This window comes from Aedes albopictus, chromosome 2, assembly GCF_035046485.1.
Source record: "Aedes albopictus strain Foshan chromosome 2, AalbF5, whole genome shotgun sequence".
Taxonomy (NCBI): Eukaryota; Metazoa; Arthropoda; class Insecta; order Diptera; family Culicidae; genus Aedes; species Aedes albopictus.
In genome coordinates, this window is record NC_085137.1 from 290,805,441 (window position 1) to 290,824,231 (window position 18,791).

The 18,791-nt window shown below is 40.3% G+C and overlaps 1 protein-coding gene across 3 annotated transcripts in view; it reads left to right on the top strand.

Annotated features, from left to right (window-relative positions):
• LOC109410282 (DNA-binding protein D-ETS-3) overlaps positions 1-18,791 on the top strand; it is a 300,930-nt gene that overhangs the window by 209,469 nt on the left and 72,670 nt on the right. For all 3 annotated transcript variants that reach the window (XM_062852064.1, XM_062852063.1, XM_029878411.2), the window contains one exon: positions 11,855-11,902. In XM_062852064.1, coding sequence (XP_062708048.1) covers positions 11,855-11,902 — 48 coding nt within the window. The remainder of the gene's footprint in view (positions 1-11,854; positions 11,903-18,791) is intronic.

The window sequence follows — 18,791 nt, forward strand, 5'->3', positions numbered from 1 at the left end:
TTGAGCATCATTCAAACTTCCTGAAGTTAAGCTCTTGACAGTAATAGTAGTTATTCTCACAATGAATTTTAATCTGGTATCCCCTGGCATATCATAAGTCATTCCAAAATAGTTTCGAGATATTCCAGATCAACAACACTACTCCGGAGACCATAGCTTCTGGTCCACACTTAGATGTTAAGCAGCAGAAAAGTTTGAATGGTCCCAGCTGATCATATGATGTCCATTGAACTTTCAGAACACTTAATAGGCATGATAGTTTACAAATCGGAGCTTTGTATAATGAAAGAAGTTACCGTTACACCCGTAGACTTTAGGATTTAAACTCAAGAACAGTGTGGATGACCTAGGATAACCCGACTGATCTTATACTCTCAATTGAATTTTCAGAAGACTTACTGGACATGATAGATTACAAATGGAAGCTTTTTATAATGCAAGAAGTTACCGTTACATCCGTAAACTTTAGGATCTAAACTCAAGAACAGTTTGCATAACCTAGGATATTCCGTCTGATCTGATACTGTCTATTGAACTTTCAGATGGCTTACTGGGCATGATAGATTACAATCGTAGCTTTGTATAATGAAAGAAGTTACCGTTACACCCGTAGACTTTAGGATGATCTGAACTCAAGAATAGTTTGGATGACCTAGGATGTCCGGAAAAAATATTCTGCAGAATATTCTACCTTTTTATACTATTCAGCACCAAAACTACAGAAATACGTAGAAAAAACTCCATAATAACGCTTGAAAAAATTCCGGCTTCAAAGGGTTAAAATGCAAAATGAACCCGTTAACGCCCAAGGTGTCTCACAATTTAAATCTTTAAATAAACTTGTTATCAAAGGTCGAGTTCCAATAAAATAAGCATGATTTGACTAAAAAATGGAAGTCAACGGTGTAGTTCCAAAAAAAATCTTCATTGTGGGTCCTCAATATCTGATAATTTTCTCGAGTTCTATTTCAGCACAACTTCTACGCTTTCGCTAATTCTAATCCACACAGATACAATACAGCTCTGAACAAGTGAGAGAGATGATAACAACTCAAAAAGAAACGAAAAAGGACTTATAAATTGGAGCAGAAATATAACCCGATAAACGCCTAAAAGTATGCAATGCATGGTCCTTGCAATTTCATGTAATTTCGACTGCAGTGTTCAACATTTCTCAAATTTATTTATTTTTTAACAAATCAAATAAAGAGTGCTTACGTTTAAATACTGTAGAAGTTAAATTTTACACAGATAATGATTTCAAATAAAGTAATTGAGTTTTTCCTTCAGTGCCTCACAAACTCTCTTTACGTACTCATTATCAGAAATGTTGCATGTTTAAAAAAAGAAATCGTGTAAAGCACTGTTCCTTTTAATTTGTACCCTTCGACAGATACGTAATTCGACCTCAGCTATAAGGTCGTCTTCAGTGTCTCGTACTTACAGCTATTCCACTAACACGTCCAGGTTCATCATCATTCCATATTTTGATATAAAATTTCAACCAGATATACTCTACATGTCTTCTTCGCTTATGTTCGTTCTACTCCATGATTTTTTATACGTGAACAATATGTGGATTTTATGGTGTTATTCTGGGTACTTTCAAAGATACATCGAAAAGATAATGTGTTTTTCGGCTACATGAAAATGATAAACCACCAAAAAATTCAATTTCATTCGATCTACCAATTGCAATTTAGAATTACGTACAAAAGTCTGACAAACATAACGCTGGGGGGAAGAACATTCCCGGTAGAAACTCCTGAAGGAATCCCGGGATGATTTACTAAAGGAATTCTGAGAGGCATATCTGGTAGAATTCTGAGGGAATCTCAGCTGAAAGCGTGATAGGAATCCCTGAAATAATCACAAAAGAAATCCCGGAAGGAATTGCTGTTTAAATCCCGAGCGAGGATCCCGGCTCGTAGAAAGAATTCCATTAGGATTCTCTAGACATGTTTCGACAAAACACTTTGAAAGTATACTAAAATGAGTCTGTAAAGTTCTTGCAGCTGAAATACATGAAAGAATCATGGTTAAAATTTCTGAAAGAACCCTTTCAGGATTTTCTAAAGCAATTCTGGCAGAAATCTCTGAAGTTTTCCCTGAAGGAATCCCGTAAATAATACCTGATGGAATCCTTAGAGAGATCATGATCATGATTCTTGATGACTTCTGGTCCTGCCGGCCAGAAGCTGAGCAGGTATTGCTCTAAGAGCCATAAAAAATGTTTCTATAATCTAGGATTGCCTAAAAAAAACTCGGAAATAATCCATATTTTTTCATATTTTTTTCGGGAGTAATCCCTTAAGGTGAATATAGAACGAAGCCACACCTTGAATTTTCGAAAGCACAAATCTGAGGAACCAAACATCGCACCGAGTTGAAACGTTGATCGATTTGTGATGACCAATCGATCAACTTTTCAGCTCAGTGCGATACTTGGTTCTTCAGATTTGTGCTTTTTAAAATTCAAGGTGTGGCTTCGTTCTATATTCACCTTAAAAAGTCACAGCAGGAATCTGGGAAGGAATTCCAGCACAAATTCCTGAGGGAATGCAGAAAAGATCTTTTCAGGATTTTACAAAGCAACCCCTGCAAAAATACCTGAAGAGAACTCAAGAGCAATCCGTACTCTCTATCCTACACTCTCCCCTACCGTCGACCCTATCCTCTACCATAAACTTCTACTCCACACCTTCTACTCTATCCTTCACCCAAACCCTCTACCAGACCGTCTGCTCCACCGTTTACCCTACCCACAATCCTACCATTCCATGACCCTCTGCCCTTTTACTCATAAAGCCCGATCAATATATACCCGTATTGCATTGTATCATCGCTCAAATTACCATACTGTGGCCGCAATCTTGGATATGGTCCGCCATCTTGGAATTCAAAATGGCGTCAAATATAGATTTTTAACTTCTACACATCAAGCCCGATCGATAGATACTCATATTACAAGGTATCATAGCTCAAACTATCTTTCCGTGGCCGCCATCTTTGATATGGTGCGCCATCTTGAATTCTAAAATTACGTCGAATATTAATTTTTGAGTTCTACTCATGAAGCCAGTGCCAGATCGATAGATACCCATATTGCATGGTATCATAGCTCAAACTCTCATTCCGTGGCCGCCATCTTGGATATGGTCCGCTATCTTGGATTTCAAAATAAAGTCCTGTCACTGCTCGACTTCCATGTACCTGGCAGGATGCTAAGACAGCGAAGTCTAATGCAAACCGGATTTCATCGTACTCTGTATGGATACAACCAACCAATTTGTGCTATGGTCCGAATGTTCAACACCGTAGAATCAGTTTTTGACTTTGGGTTAACGTCTAAGCAGTTTGTGACTAGGTTGCGAAGACTGGATTTCATTTAATTAGTAATAGATTTACTACATTCATTAAGACTATGTCAGATGAATTAATAATAAAATAAAATAAAATATCGATTTTTGTCTTCTACTCATGAAGCCCGATCGATAGATACCCATATTGCATGGTATTATTGCTCAAATTACCATTCCGTGGCCGCCATCTTGGATATGGTCCGCCATCTTGGATTTCAAAATAGCGTTAAATATCGATTTTTGACTTCTACTCATCAAGTCCGATCGATAGATACACATATTGCATAGTATCCGAAGCAGCATTGCCTTTAAAAAGCATATATTCTGGAGTTTTGACCGCCATCTTTGAACCTAAGCTGCCATCTTGAATTCCAATACCCTTACTATCACCTCCACATCCTAAGGAATATGTATGCCAAATTTGATTGAAATTTCTTGACGCATTCCAGAGTTATGCCGGAACATTCATACATATATACAATATACATACGTACATACATATCAACATACAAATAGACAAACATACAAACATATAAACATTCAATCATACATACATTGACTTTTGTATGTATTGATTAACAACTCTGTCGAAGAAATGAACTATATATTATTAACCATTGTCAAGATTCTAGGGAAATATGTTTTTTTTTCCACATTGGAAATGAAGCCCACAGATCGGGACAATATTTAATCTTTGCAGCATCGTTTACGCCACCTAGTGAACCAGTCACAAACTATATTGTCCACTATGAGCAAGGTATGGGTGTGGAGACCAACTTCTCTGAAGAAAGTATTCTAAAATTTTGCATAATTCTGGAGATATTCACATCAAAATGACTATCCTATTTATAGGACGCTGGGCGTTCAGGGCATCTGTCCTTTAAATAGCACGCTGGGCGGATATGGGTTAAATTTTGAAATTTCCCTATTAACGCCTAAAGGTAGGCAATTTCCTTCGAAAAAAGTGATTTCTGCTACAATAAATGACTTTTTCGTCAAAAAAAGATTTTTTTTCAACTTCTTCATTTTCAGAAAAGTTTCATAACTTTCCAACCAAGGCTCCACAAAAATGTTAAAACAGTGAATTTACGGGAAGTTCTAGTGGCAATCGATTGTTTAGAAGCAACGATTTCAACTAAGTGAGAAATACATTTCAAATTTCTAAAAAAAAATAAGGCAAAACTAACTTTTTTTAAATAAATAAAAGTCTAAACTCATCTCTAGATATCTATGGACTAGATGAGGTAAGAAGTTTGAAATCATTACGACGCTTAGAAGTTCCTGGTATGCAATTACGTTTAGTACCCAAATGATCAATTTCACCCCGCTGATCAATTTGACCCCGGTTTACGGTAATGCACAATTTTGTTTACCTGTAGTGCCGGGAATGGGGTCGAAAACCCTATTCCCAACGAAATCAGAAATATTTCCATTACAAAAAGCACCTGAACTGAGCGGGAGCGGGAATTGAACTCGTCACCCGCATCGTGGTCTTACTGAATATGTTTGGCGGTATGGGCGTCTCTTATTTTCCCATTCATTTTTGACCTAAAACTCTTACAAATTAGGAAACCTACTGCTAAAGCCAAGTGGAATAAATAAGTACATTTCTTTTCGCACCTGGTTTTTCTTGGCTGTTTCCGGTCAAACATCTACACATGCATTGGCCATATTGTACCGACCTGCGGCGTAGGAGTGCACCACCTCGGTGGGAGTTATACTCCACGCTCCACAGGCCGCCCCTACCGCCCGCCGTCCGATGACCACATCACTGGCACTGGCTGCGAAGGAATCGGGACCCCATCGCCGGTTGCGTGGCGTGCGAGTGAAAAGTTATTATTAAATATTTTCTCAGCTTTTCTTGCTTCTTCCTTCCGTAAGTCGTTAGTGCGCCTCGCAGGATTCCGGTCCGGGTGAAGTGGGGTAGGAGGGAGGAAGGGAAGCCCTGGTTGAATGTATGCGTGCAATGTTATGGCAATATTATGGCCACCGGCACATTGGCTGGTGCCCTACCCGAGCAGTTGTTTATGGGCAGCTGAACCAACCATTGACTACAGTTGCCCTGGAGAGGTGCTACCGCGCCGCTTTGTGGTTGTTCTCGGGCATAGCCGGCCATTCCACAACACAACCTCCAGTTCTCCCCGAGTTCCAGTTGCATTCGGCAGGGAGGTGGCGAGTTCGGTTCGGTACCTACTACTTGTGGTGGCAGGAAAACTGTTGAAGCTTGGAGGAAGGCGAACATTAGCAAGTGGCGTATCGGAGTTTTTGTTATTGGTTCCAAGTTTCTCCGTGGTCTAGAAGCGGGTCGAGAAGGGAGCACTTACGTCAATATAGACATTTCCAGAATCATAAAATTAAATTGCACCTTCGAGAGCTTCGTTTGGGGACTGGTCAATAATTTAGTGAACACAATTTCAAATCCATTCAATTTTTCCTTGTTTACATCATATACCTTTATGCTTCTACTATTTACTTCATTTATATGTTGTGTCTCTATTTTTTTACATATTTATATCTTTATAACTTTAATTGAACATTCTTGTACAAAGATGAGTAAAAACCCTAATTGATCCACATATACTGGAATGGTGCCATTCTTGTACGTTTAACATAAATATTGACTAAATGAATGAAGCGTTGAATACCGTGCCTCTATCCTGTTTTGTTTCGATGTTCTTAAATTTTATTAAAAAAACCCTAATTAATCCACCTAGCGGTGATGGTGCCTTTCTCGTGCTTTAAAATATCCTTTCAACAAAACTCGAGTGACATGTTGATGACATTGACATAAATACAAAATGAAAACTGCTTGCTAAATCTACTCAATATGGATACATTTTATATTAGCATAACATCCAATATTCAGAAAATATAAGACAACGATCCAAAACTCAAACCAAACAAGTGTCATGAAGCCGCAAAATTTTGAAACGTCATTTTAGAGTCATCTTTTTATGACTCCGGATATCTACCCCAACTAAACTAATCGCCATCTTGAACATTGAGACACAATCTTGGATGTTCTGGTATTCATTTTTGGACTCTGCACCTAAAATTACATAAAATAGTCGCCGTATTGAATTTTGGCATGTCGTTTATGATTTTCTGGTTACCAGTTTTGGACGAAGACCGGCATTCTTCCCCATTCAAACTATAGTCATATTGCAGACCTTGTGAAACAGCGCACAGCTTGGGTTTACTGATTACAAACTTTGAATTCTGGACATATTTTCATACAAAATATGCCCATAATGCAAGAAATAAAAATCCTATAAAATAGGCACTAACTTGAATACTGGGCCATTATCTTGGACTTTGGACCGCTATTTTGGATACTCTGGTGAACTCCAAACAAATTTCCCATACCAAATACACTTATTTTACATAGTTTTAGAGCTCAAAATTCCTTAAAACAGCCAACATCTACTGTTTACGCGATCAAATTCTTATTTTTCCATTCAACGTTGACCAATCCTGCTATAACTTTACACATTAGAAATCTGAAATGGTACGATTTGATGAGATCGCTTAAGTTTTGTCTATATTTTGTTCTCATATATGAGAACTTAGACCTATTCGTCACTGTTGTTCATACCTAATGTTTATCAGGCCATTAGACAAAGCCACGATTTAATTTATCACATGAACGTTGGTTCTGCTACACAACAGCTAGTCTCTAATGTGATCTAAGGCTATTTTCTCGCTAACCGTTCATTATATTATCAAAAAATCTGCGATCTGATGTGTCGTATGTTTGGGTTTGGTTCATTTTTATACTTGGTAATTTCCGGTGGGATAGCCGGATCTGATTCCATGAGTCATGGACCATGACACTACCGGTTGTCCCAATTATGGTCTGAGAATATTTTATTGCTATTTATTCACCTTCACCTAATCACCGCGATTTGATATATCGCATGAATGGGTTTGCTTCTCTTTTACTTCTAACCACTTTCGAAGTCACAGCTGAACCCGCAACACTACCGGGAATCTAATGTGGTCTGACCCTATTTTTCCATCAGGTTGTCGATAAGTCGTGATCAGTCTTCGTTCTACTGCTCGTGTTGTGTGTAGGTAAGAGGTAATGATAGCGCACGAATGTAACAAAGCCGACTGACACCCGACTGCGGCAACGAAATGAAGGTAGTAAAAAGTGTCGAATGTTTACAAGGCTGGTCGTGATTTGATGTACCGCATCCATGGGTTTAGTTAAATTTTACATTTTACTACCCGGATCTGATTCCGGGTAACTACCGGCTGAACCAAATATGGTCTAACATTATTGTCTTGTTAACTGCTCATCGGTTAACCAAAAACGCTGCAAATTGAAGGTGTCACATGCAGGGTTTGACAATTTCGACGGGACTCTCTGAACCAATTCCGGACCACTACCAGTGACGTAAGGCTATTTTCTAGCTAACTGTTCATCAGGTTATCGCAAAAGCCACGATTTGATGTGTCACATGCCTGGATTTGGTTCACTTTTACATTTGACCTCTTCCGGCCACTCAAAACCGATTCCGAAACACTTGCTGACCGTTCATTAGGTAATCTAAAAAGCCGCTATTTGATGTGACGCATGTACGGGTTTGTTTCTCTTTCAGATTTAACCACTTCGGCGGGAACCCCGGAACGGGTTCCGGAACACTACTGGTTCAGATATGATCTGAGATAGTTTTCCTGCTCATTGTCCATCAGGTCATCGAAAATGCCGTGGTTTGATGTGTCGCATGTATGGGTTTGGTTCAATTGTATATTTGGCCACTTCCAGCGGGATGCCTAGAACCGGTTCCGGAACACTACCGGTTCAGGTATGGTCTGAGATGATTTTCCTGCTCATTATCCATCAGGTCATCGAAAATGTCGTGGTTTGATGTGCCGCATGAATGGGTTTGGTTCAATTGTATATTTGGCCACTTCCAGCGGGACGCCTAGAACCGGTTTCGGAACACTACCGGTTCAGATATGATCTGAGACTATTTTTCTGCTTACCGCTCATCAGGTTATCGAAAATGCCGTGGTTTGATGTGTCGCATGCATGGTTTTGGTTCACTTGTATATTTGGCCACTTCCAGCGGGACGACTAGAACCGGTTCCGGAACACTACCGGTTGAGATATGGTCTGAGATGATTTTCATGCTCATTGTCCATCAGGTCATCTAAAATGCCGTGGTTTCATGTGTCGCTTGCATGCGTTTGGTACAATTGTATATTTGCCACTTCCGGCGGGACACCCGGAACCGGTTCCGGAACACTACCGGTTCAGATATGGTCTAAGGCTATTTTCCTGCTTACCGCTCATCAGGTTATCGAAAATGCCGTGGTTTGATGTGTCGCATGCATAGGTTTGATGCATTTTCATATCTGGTCCCTTCCTGGGGTACCGTTCCGGAACACCTAAATGGCCATATCTCCGGAACGGCTGAACCGATCCGAACCATTTTCAATAGGAAACAATGGGACCAGATTCCGCGTCGAATGAACCGTCGGTCATTGAAATCGGATGAGGTTTACTGCCAAAAAGTGATGTGAGTTTTTTTGTACACACACATACACACACACACACATACACACACACACACATACACACACACAGACATCACCTCAATTCGTCGAGCTGAGTCGATTGGTATATAGGACTTGACCCCTCCGGAGGCTCTATCAAATTTTCGTTTTTGGAGTGAACATATAGCCTTTCGGTACACCTTGGTGTACGAGAAAGGCAAAAATGACACGCAATATCTCAAGCAACAGGCATGCAATAAAAGAGTTGCGACAGCGCAAGTTTTGGTTGCATAAAAGTAAATGTAACGTTAGTCTAACACAACTAGATCCTAACCACTATGACATCTAGACCTTAAACAAAAGAGGAGCTATTCTATGGAGTTCTTGGCTGTAAATCTATGTAATTGGGTACATGTAGTATAATGATGAGCATGAGCAATGAGCATTGGTGACCTTACATTTCGTAATTGCTACTCCGCGATTGACCTGAGCTAGCGAAATTGCACAGAGAACCAGTAGGCTTGGGGCTTGGGATTTACGCACCATCCTCAATGTACAGGCCTCGAGAGCTCATATTTTATTGGGCCAATAACGGCGCTGGCCACGTCCTTATGGTCAACCGGGAAAGGGAAGGAATGTAAGTTCGACAACCGTGCCACCGTATCCCTTCCGGCTTTAAAAACCTCCTAGATGCTGAGTTCATCGTAAACGTAGCGAGCTCGTTGTTCATCCTTCGTCGCCATCTACCATTTTCCTAAATATCACCGAAGATTATCGTTCTCAGCACGCATCACTCGAAAAATTCGAATTCTTGCAGGTCCATGATACCCGCACAAGAAAAAAAATCAGGTGGTGTTTTCCTACAATTATCACAAGGACATTATTCTCAATAGTAGAGTAACAACTAAACTTGTTCTACAGCCAAATATATCATTGAAATGTTCTTAAGTGGATGTATCTCAAACTTCTCAACAATCTTAACAATTGTTTTTGACAATCTGATCAAAATAATTGCCCTACAAAACATGTTATAGAAAAGCAATACTTTGATAAGTTATTAATAATAACAAATTATGATATAAAAACAGGCTATGTGATCCTGTTGCTGTCAATTTACTATTTTCCTCTGCTGGGTAAATGTTAGGAGTTTTGAAGAGCGTAGAAAATCTTTTTTGGTAGTCGTCTTGATAAACGATATAATGAATAAAATGCAGTAATGTGTTTTTTAACTGAAATTTCAACATAAATTGTTGTAAGAGACTGCACAATATTTGTTAATAAATACTTTAATATATCACATCTACGAATATCATAATATTCATTTTAGTGTTCAAATAAAAAAAACAACTAAGTAGCATGGAACCAGCTCACCAATTCAAGTGCATTCAGCTACTGATCCATCGCTGGCCAAAAGAGAACGAATTTATGTCGCCACCTACTGTCTGAAACGAAGCACAGCAATCTGAGCGTTAAAAGATTAGGGTAATTCGCCAATTGTTAAACACTACCCAAATGTTGAACAGTTTTTGGAAATGTTATTATAAATTTAACTTAAGTAATTTTCCATCAACGTAAACGTATGATGTAGATGCGTATACATGTGTGTCATGATATGGCTCCAATAAAGTTACAAAATTATACATATTTTACGTCGAAAGTATCGATTGCAAATTTTGTACCGCTGATGACACGAAAACTGCACAATTCTTAAGATTAATTTTAAGAAATTGCTGTTACGAAATAAGCTTTGCTGGCAAATCGACTACAAATATCAAAGTCACGCCATAGTTACAAGAACTGGAAGGATGTCCTTAACAGTTTAACATTGTTTAAAATCACAATTTCATTGTAATTTCGTTTGAAAAAAGTATTTTTCTTATCACACTATCATTATGCATCTAAAATCCAATTGTTGAACACTGGCATAACCTACGATGTTAGCATGTCTGCCAGGTCACTTTACCTTTTTCAGGAGCCATCCACGGGTTTTCAAAGCATTTCAGGGTTGCTCCAGGGGTGTTCTAGGGAGTTGAGTGTGTCCCATGGGTTTCCAAGAGTGTTTCAGGAGCTTTCAAAGGCGTTCTTTTCTTCAGTCGTTTTCGCTACTAGTCAAATCTTTTCAGCCATTTTTTGCATTTGGTTATGTTTAAAACGATTTCAGTCCACTAGAGCTCTCTCTAAATGGGAAGTGATTTCTTGGGAACGTCCATAAATCACGTCACGCTTTGAGGAGTGAGGGGAGGGGGGTTCAGCAAAGTGTGACGACCCATACAAAAATTTCAGAGGTCTCATATAAAAAGTGTGACCTAGGGGAAGGAGGGTTTAAAATGGACAATTTTTGCATGACGTAATTTTTGGACGCTCCCTTATTTGAATGAATTGTCACTCAAATGACTAACTAGGCAAAAAACACGAAAAACCTGGGAAAATTCCGCCAGAGTGAAAAAAAATATCGGATGTCGGGTCAAAGTCGGGTCAAATTTTATCAAATGTTGGACCACTGTTGGACTCACATCGGATAACTGTTGGGTCTATGTTGGGTTTGGTGGCGAAAATAAAAACAGGTCAATGATAGGTTTATGTCGGGTTATACGTCATCAATTACGAGCAAAGCTTGAACCGTTCAACAATTGGCGAGAACCGTCCAACATTAGGATGAGCTAGCTTATGGAAGCGTTCAACATTTGGGTTAGAGACTTCCCATACAAATTTTCTATTTTCTCTTAGAAAATGGAATTTAAGCGAATATAAATTAAATGGGAAATATAAGGAATGAGTGGATCTAGACGTTCACTGGATATTTTTCTACTAAAGTGTAATTATGTACGGAAAAACAAACGAAAACCAAAATGCCAGTACTAACCGTTCAACAATTGGCGAATTACCCTAGTTCTGGAAAACTTTGAAACATAATCTTTTTAAATCGATAGAAAATGTGCTACTGTTGTAGATCTAATTTACTCTTATATTCTATTCTTCCTTTCCAGATCCATATCAGATGTTTGGTCCCACCAGTAGTCGACTAGCTAGTTCAGGTAAGCAATCGGCCAAACGGCTTCCTTCCACAAAAATGTCCCTCCACTCAAACAAACAGACCGCCTAAACCCGGCGCAGAAATTCCATTCCCATAACGAGAATCCAATCCATCGCGGTTCCAAACAGTTCAAGGAAATTCGAGGGTACACTTCTTCCGACGTTTCGTGACATGGGTGAGGTGTCAAATACGACTTTCCTGAACCAATTGTGCTGGAAGTGTTGCGGTAGCAGAGCAGCAGCGTGTGGAAAACGGCGGAGCTTCTTTTGTCAGAAAATCAATAATTTTGCATAAAGAAACATGACCTTTATTTACGCCTTCGCGCTCCAACATTTCCGAGCCAATTCCGGCCGTTTTCCCGCTTTTCCTGACCCGACACTAGTGGCAGGAAGGAGTACCGGCCCCGCTGACCACCCCTCGGTCCAGCACCCTCAGAAAGCCGGCTCAGGCGTACACGAAGCTGTTGTTGATTAATTACCACTTCCTTTATGGGTTAGAAATACATTAAGCTTTCACTGGTGTTTTTTCCTTCCTCTAATTCTTCGGTTCCTTTCTCAAGTTTTTTCTCTCGCGCCCACTCTACAGTTTGCCATGTGATTATTCATAACTTCCACTTTCCGATTTGCCGCCGCGCAGCCATCTTGATAACCGCCGCGTGGTGGTCCCGCACAACCTTCTGAAGCCGCCACGTCATGCCACGGTTGTCGTCGTGTGTTTCGCGTGATTCGACCGATCTCCATCGCCGGCCGCGCGCTGGGGATCTGACTGGCACCCTACCAGCTCCTTTCAAGTTCTGCTCGAAGAGGGGTGAGGCACAAGGAGGAAGGGACACGAAACCAATTCCAAAAGTTTTCCCCACGCGGCCGCTACTTCCGCTTTCCTTATAGAATAATTATAATTCTTTTTCTACAGTGTTGATGGCCAAGAGACTGTACTTTTTCATTTCAGCGAGGTTCGAGGTAGGGCTGGCAAGAAATTAAGCTACAAACATTTAACAACTGAGCGCATACACATATTTATTCCGTCAAAAGCTGTACCATAATTTATTTAGCGAGAGTAAGTCTCGGCTTCATATAAATAATTCGCTCGCACTTGTAGTTAGTGGGCACAAATAGGAGTGTGTTGTGGATTGGCATCTAAGCCGAAAAGAAAGATGAGTTTGTGAAATAGGAGTGTTCACGGTGTGGCTTCGGAGTCAGTTTGGCTTTCTATTCCGCAGAACCATTACCTGTTCTGTGGCTTAGTTGGTTAAAGCGCCGGTCTAGCGAATACGGAGTCGTGGGTTCGAATCCCACCAGAACGCGATTTTTTTCACAAATTTCATCTCTCAATTTGCCAATTAGCAACATTTCGTGCCTTCTAATTACAAGTTTTTCCAGTATGTTTCAGACATACCAGCTAATCTGGTAAAATGCCAGTAAAATGGGCAATATGTATCATTGTCCTAAATGTAGATTTCATGAATGACCCGATTAAATTTTGTGTGGGTTCCCGAGCAGGAACGAATAGCTAACACATGTGTAACTTCATCAAACCAAGACAAGGTATTGCTCGGTTACTTCTCTAACGGGTTTCTGTTGTTTTCCTCGGACCCGGAGAATTTCATGCAGCTCTGATCTGACCTCACGATGCTCATTGCATCCCCACACGACATGTTCGATAGCCTGGTAAGCCTCGCCGTAGACACAGATATTGCTTTCTGAGAGCCCAATTCGGAAGAGATGTGCGTTTAACAAATAGTGGTTGGGCATCAGCCGACACATCACACGAATGAAATCGCTGCCTAATTCCAACCCTTGGAACCATGGCTTCTTCGATACCTGTGGCAAGATGGAGTGCAACCATCTACCTATCTCTCCTTCTTTCCATTTGTGTTGCCAGCTGATCAAGGTCTCCTGACGGGCCAATGCAAAAAAAAATCGTCGAAGGCGATTTGACGCTCGTAAATATCGCCTTCGCTAGCGCCCACCTTAGCCAGAGAGTTCTCCTTCTCATTGCCCGGAATCGAGCAATGTGAAGGGACCCAAGTAGAGGTGTGCGCCGCCGCGCCACGTCGGCGCCGCCGCCGATTTTCGGTTCACGCCGCCGCCGCCGATGATTTTTCGGCGCGCCGCCGCTTACGCCGCCGAACTCCAATTTTCTACGCCGATCTCAAAAACGCATTGATGAATTAAATTATTTCTTGATTTATTTCATTACAATATTTCAAGCAGTGGAGTCATCTACATACACTCCCGTTCAAAAGTTTGGGGTCACCCCCTCAAAAACATGTCATTTTTTAGGCCCATATCTCCGCCAATTTGCGTCCGATTTCAAAACCCTAGGTTTCATTCAAAAGATAATAAGTCAAAGAAACTTTGAACATGATTTAAAAGAAACTTTTTCAAAAAATTTTGTATGTAAACTTAACCCAAAGTTGCCAAATTTTCTAAAACATGAATATAAATTTACGGCAGTATCGCTGAAAGTTGGGTCGACCAAATTTTAAGATGAGAGCGGTAATATGACCCATTTTCCATTAGCTTTCAACTGATTTTTACAGAACTTAGCTAAAAAATCTAGAAAAAAAGTTATTAAGTAAATTAATCCTTGATGTCATCGACCAAAAGTTTAGGGTCACCCCTCAAAATGCTGTATCGGTCAAAAGTTTGGGGTCACTATTGTAAAACATGGAAAAGTGATTTGTTGATATCTTTGTCATCTTTCATTCAATTTTAATTCTTCTTGGCTTATTTGAAACAAAATGAATGATACTTACTGCATAGACATTGAACCAAACATATTTGTTGAAATTTACATACTAAAACTTAACGTAAAGTTGCCTCATATTTTGAAGCGTGGTGAAATGTGCTAACTTTACATAACATTTTTATATACAAAAATCGTTAAATACGTTAAGTTGAAGACATCAAACGTAAATTTAGTTAATTATCTTTGAAATGAGCCAAAAATAATTAAAATTGAACTATAGATGACGAAGATATCACCAAATCACTTTTCCATGTTTTACGAAAGTGACCCCAAACTTTTGGCCGATACATCATATTGAGGGGTGACCCCAAACTTTTGGTCGATGGCATCAAGGATTAATTTACTTAATAACTTTTTTCCAAATTTTTTAAATAAGTTCTGTAAAAAGCAGTTGAAAGGTAATAGAAAATGGGTCATATTACCGCTCTCATCTTAAAATTTGGTAGACCCAGCTTCCAGCGACACTGCCGTAAGTTTATATTCATTTTTTAGAAAATTTGGCAACTTTGGGTAAAGTTTACATACAAATTTTTTTGAAAAAGTTCCTTTTAAATCATGTTCAAAGTTTCTTTGACTTATTATCTTTTGAATGAAACCTAGGGTTTTGAAATCGGACGCAAATTGGCGGAGATAAGGGCCTAAAAAAATGTCATGTTTTTGAGGGGGTGACCCCAAACGTTTGAACGGGAGTGTACATACATAACATTGGTCCCTTTTTTGGTACAAATTTATTACAGTTCTAAAAAAGTGAAACAGTTTGTCCTTCGAATTGAGTTCCTCCGGGAACTCTAGAAGGTGCTTCGGGAAATCCGAGAGTTTCCTCCGAGACATCCTCTAGGAGTTTCTTCGGGCATTGCTACAGAAGTTTCACTGAGACTTTTTGTAGTACTTCCTCTAGAAACTCCTCTAAGAGTTACTCCGGATATTCTTTTAGGAGATCATCCAGGAATTCATCTAGAAGTCTAGAAGTTTTTCCTTTAGGAGATCATCCGGAAATACCAGAAGTTTCCTCCGATAATTCCTCTAGGAGTTCTTCCGGGAATTCTTCTGGAAGTTTTTTCAACAAGTTCTGTAGCAGTTCCCCCTGGAATTCTTCCAGGAGTTTCTTTAAGAGTTCGTCCGGAAACTCTTCCAGAAGTTTCCTCGAACATTCCTCTAGAAGTTCCTGTGGGTATTTCTCTAGGGTTTCCTCTAGGAATTCTTCCGGGAATTCCTTCCCTTCCGAGCTCCTTCGGGAATTCCTCACCATTTTTTCCGAGAATTACACTAAGAGTTCCACCGTGACTGTCTCTTAAAGTTCTTCGAGGAATTCCTCTAGAAGTACTTCCGGGAGTTCGAATATCTTCGGAAACACCTTTACGAGTTTCACCGGGAAGAAGTTCCCCAGGCAATTTCACTACGAGTTGCTACATATATAAGTTTTTTTTTTCTAGAACTTGCACTGGGTATGCCAGGAGATTCCTTCGAGAAGTCCTTTAAGAATTCCCCCGAACGTTCCTCTAGGAGTTTTCCCAGGATTTTTTCCAGAAGTATCTGAGTTCATCCGGGAATTTCTCTCCGAGCTCTTCAGGGAATTCTTCACGAATTTCTTGGGAATTCTTCTAGGAGTTTCATCAGGAGTTGCTTCAGAAATCCGGCTGGGAATTCCTCAAGAATTTCTTCCGGGAAATCCATTAAGAGTTCATCCGAGAACTCATCTATGAATACCTATGGTAATTTCTCTACGAGTTCCTCTTTGAATTGCTTTTCGAATTCCTTCGGCAATTTCTCTACGAGTTCCTCCGGAAATTCCTCCGAAAGTTCTTCTGGCAATTACTTTACTAGTTGCTCTAAAAATATTTATGGGAGTTGCACAAGGAATTCCCGGAATTTCCTCTGAGAAACGTCCCTCTAAGAGTTCATCAGGGAATTCTTTTAGATGTTCTTTTGGAAATTCGTTTAGAAGTTCATCCCGGAATTCCTCTAGATGTACATAGAGGAATGCCTCTATGAGTTCCTCCGGAAATTCCTTAAACAGTTTATTCGGAAATTCCTCTAGAAATTCCACCGGGAATTCCTCTAGAATGACCTTCTAATCTTGATAATTTTTTGGGCAGCTGATTCATCATAACAATTATTTCAAAAAAATTTCAAAAAATATGTGAAAATAAAAAATAACTAAACCGTAACTATAAACATGTCATTGCATCTTCAAAATTATGAGTTACTAAAAAATAAAACACTGATATTGATTACCGGAATTACAAAAATTTACAAATTATGACCACGCCGTTTCACACCGCCGCCGCCGCCGCTGAAAATTCATTCGGCGTCACGCCGATCACGCCGCCGCCGCCGCCGGCCAAAAAAGTGCAAAACGCCGCCGCCGACAGATTTCAAATCGGCGCACACCTCTAGACCCAAGCCATGGTGATGGTGTATGAGCGTTTGGACAAAGCACTCAAGACTTGGCGTATTCCATTAACCCTCGAGCGATTGCGCTGTTGTATTTTGTACAACACGCTAAAAAAATATCGCTTTTTGTACTCAGCATTAGCGTGGTACTGGCGGTGGTGGCTAACTGCGCGAGTTATGGAAGGTTAAGGAAGTACGCTGAGTGCTTCATCAATTTCATTGACCGAACAGCCTCCAGAGAACTGAGACTGTCAGTAAAAATGAAGTAGTGCTCAGGTGAAAGAGTGCTAATGTACTCTAAGGTGTAGTATATAGCCGCTAGCTCAGCTACGTATACAGAACAGGGCTTTTGAAGCATGAAGGTGGCGCTATGAAACTCGTTGTAGACACCAAATCCAGTCGAATCAATGGATTTTGAACCATCTATGAAGAACTGCCTGTCCCCGCTAACATACCCGAACTTACTTGAAAACTAGTGGAATACCTAGGGAACAAAAATATTCTGGTATACCGGTGATCTCATCCTTCATAGAGAGATCAAAATCCACAGAGGAGCTGCCGAAGTCTGAGAAGTTGTTACGATTAGTGTCAATCGGAGATGGGCTTACTTCCAGCGTCATGTACCAGTAGTATACACTCATAAAACGAGTTTTAGGATTCTGTTCGAGCAGCTTTTCGAAGATTTCTATGACCAACGGGTTTACAACCTCGCATCGGATGAGGAACCGGAACAACATTTCCGCAAAGCGGTCTGTCAGAGGCTGTACTCCAGCAAGTACCTCTAAACTCATTGTGTGAGTCGAGTTCATACAACCTAACGCGATCCGAAGGCAACGGTACTGAACCCGTTGAAGCTTTAGCAAGTGTGTTTCCGCCGTGGATTGAAAACAAAAACTACCGTATTCTAAAACCGATAGAATGGTTGTTTGGTACAGCCTGATCAGATCTTCCGGATGTGCTCCCCACCATTTTCCGGTAATAGTTCGCATAAAGTTGATTCTTTTTTGGCATTTCTGTATCAGATACAAAATGTGCTTCCCCCAGGTGCACTTGGAGTTGACCTAGACGCCGAGTTTTTGTGTACTATGAGTGATTGTCTTACCCATCAGAACGAGCGGAAACTTAGCCGATTTGTGTTTTTTAGAAAAGACAATCATCTCAGTTTTCTGCGGAGAGAATTCGATACCCAGCTTGAGAGCCCAAGCAGACAAATTTTCCAAAGTATCCTGTAGTGGTCCTTGCAGATCGACTGCTATTGATCCCGTCACAGAGACAACACAGTCATCCGCAAGCTCTCTTAACGTGCAGTTTTCTATGAGACAATCAGCTATGTCTCTAACATAAAAATTGTAAAGCAGGGGGCTTAGACATGAACCCTGGGGGAGACCCATGTAGCTAATTCGTGAAACTATCAAGTCGCCATGAGCGAAACTCATCTGCTTCTCAAACAGCAAATTATACAAAAAGTCGTTCAGAATTGGTGAAAGGCTACTTTCGTGTAGTTTGTCGGAAAGAACATCGACACAAACTAAATCAAAAGCCCCCTTAATATCCAAAAACACTCCATTTGCTGCTTTTCAGCAAAGGCAAGCTGAATTTCTGAAGAAAGTAACGCAAGACAGTCGTTCGTTCCTTTGCCTCTGCGGAAACCAAATTGTGTATCTGACAACATGCCCTTCGATTCAACCCATTTGTCCAGTCGAAAGAGAATCATCTTCTCCAACAACTTCCGTAGGCAAGACAAC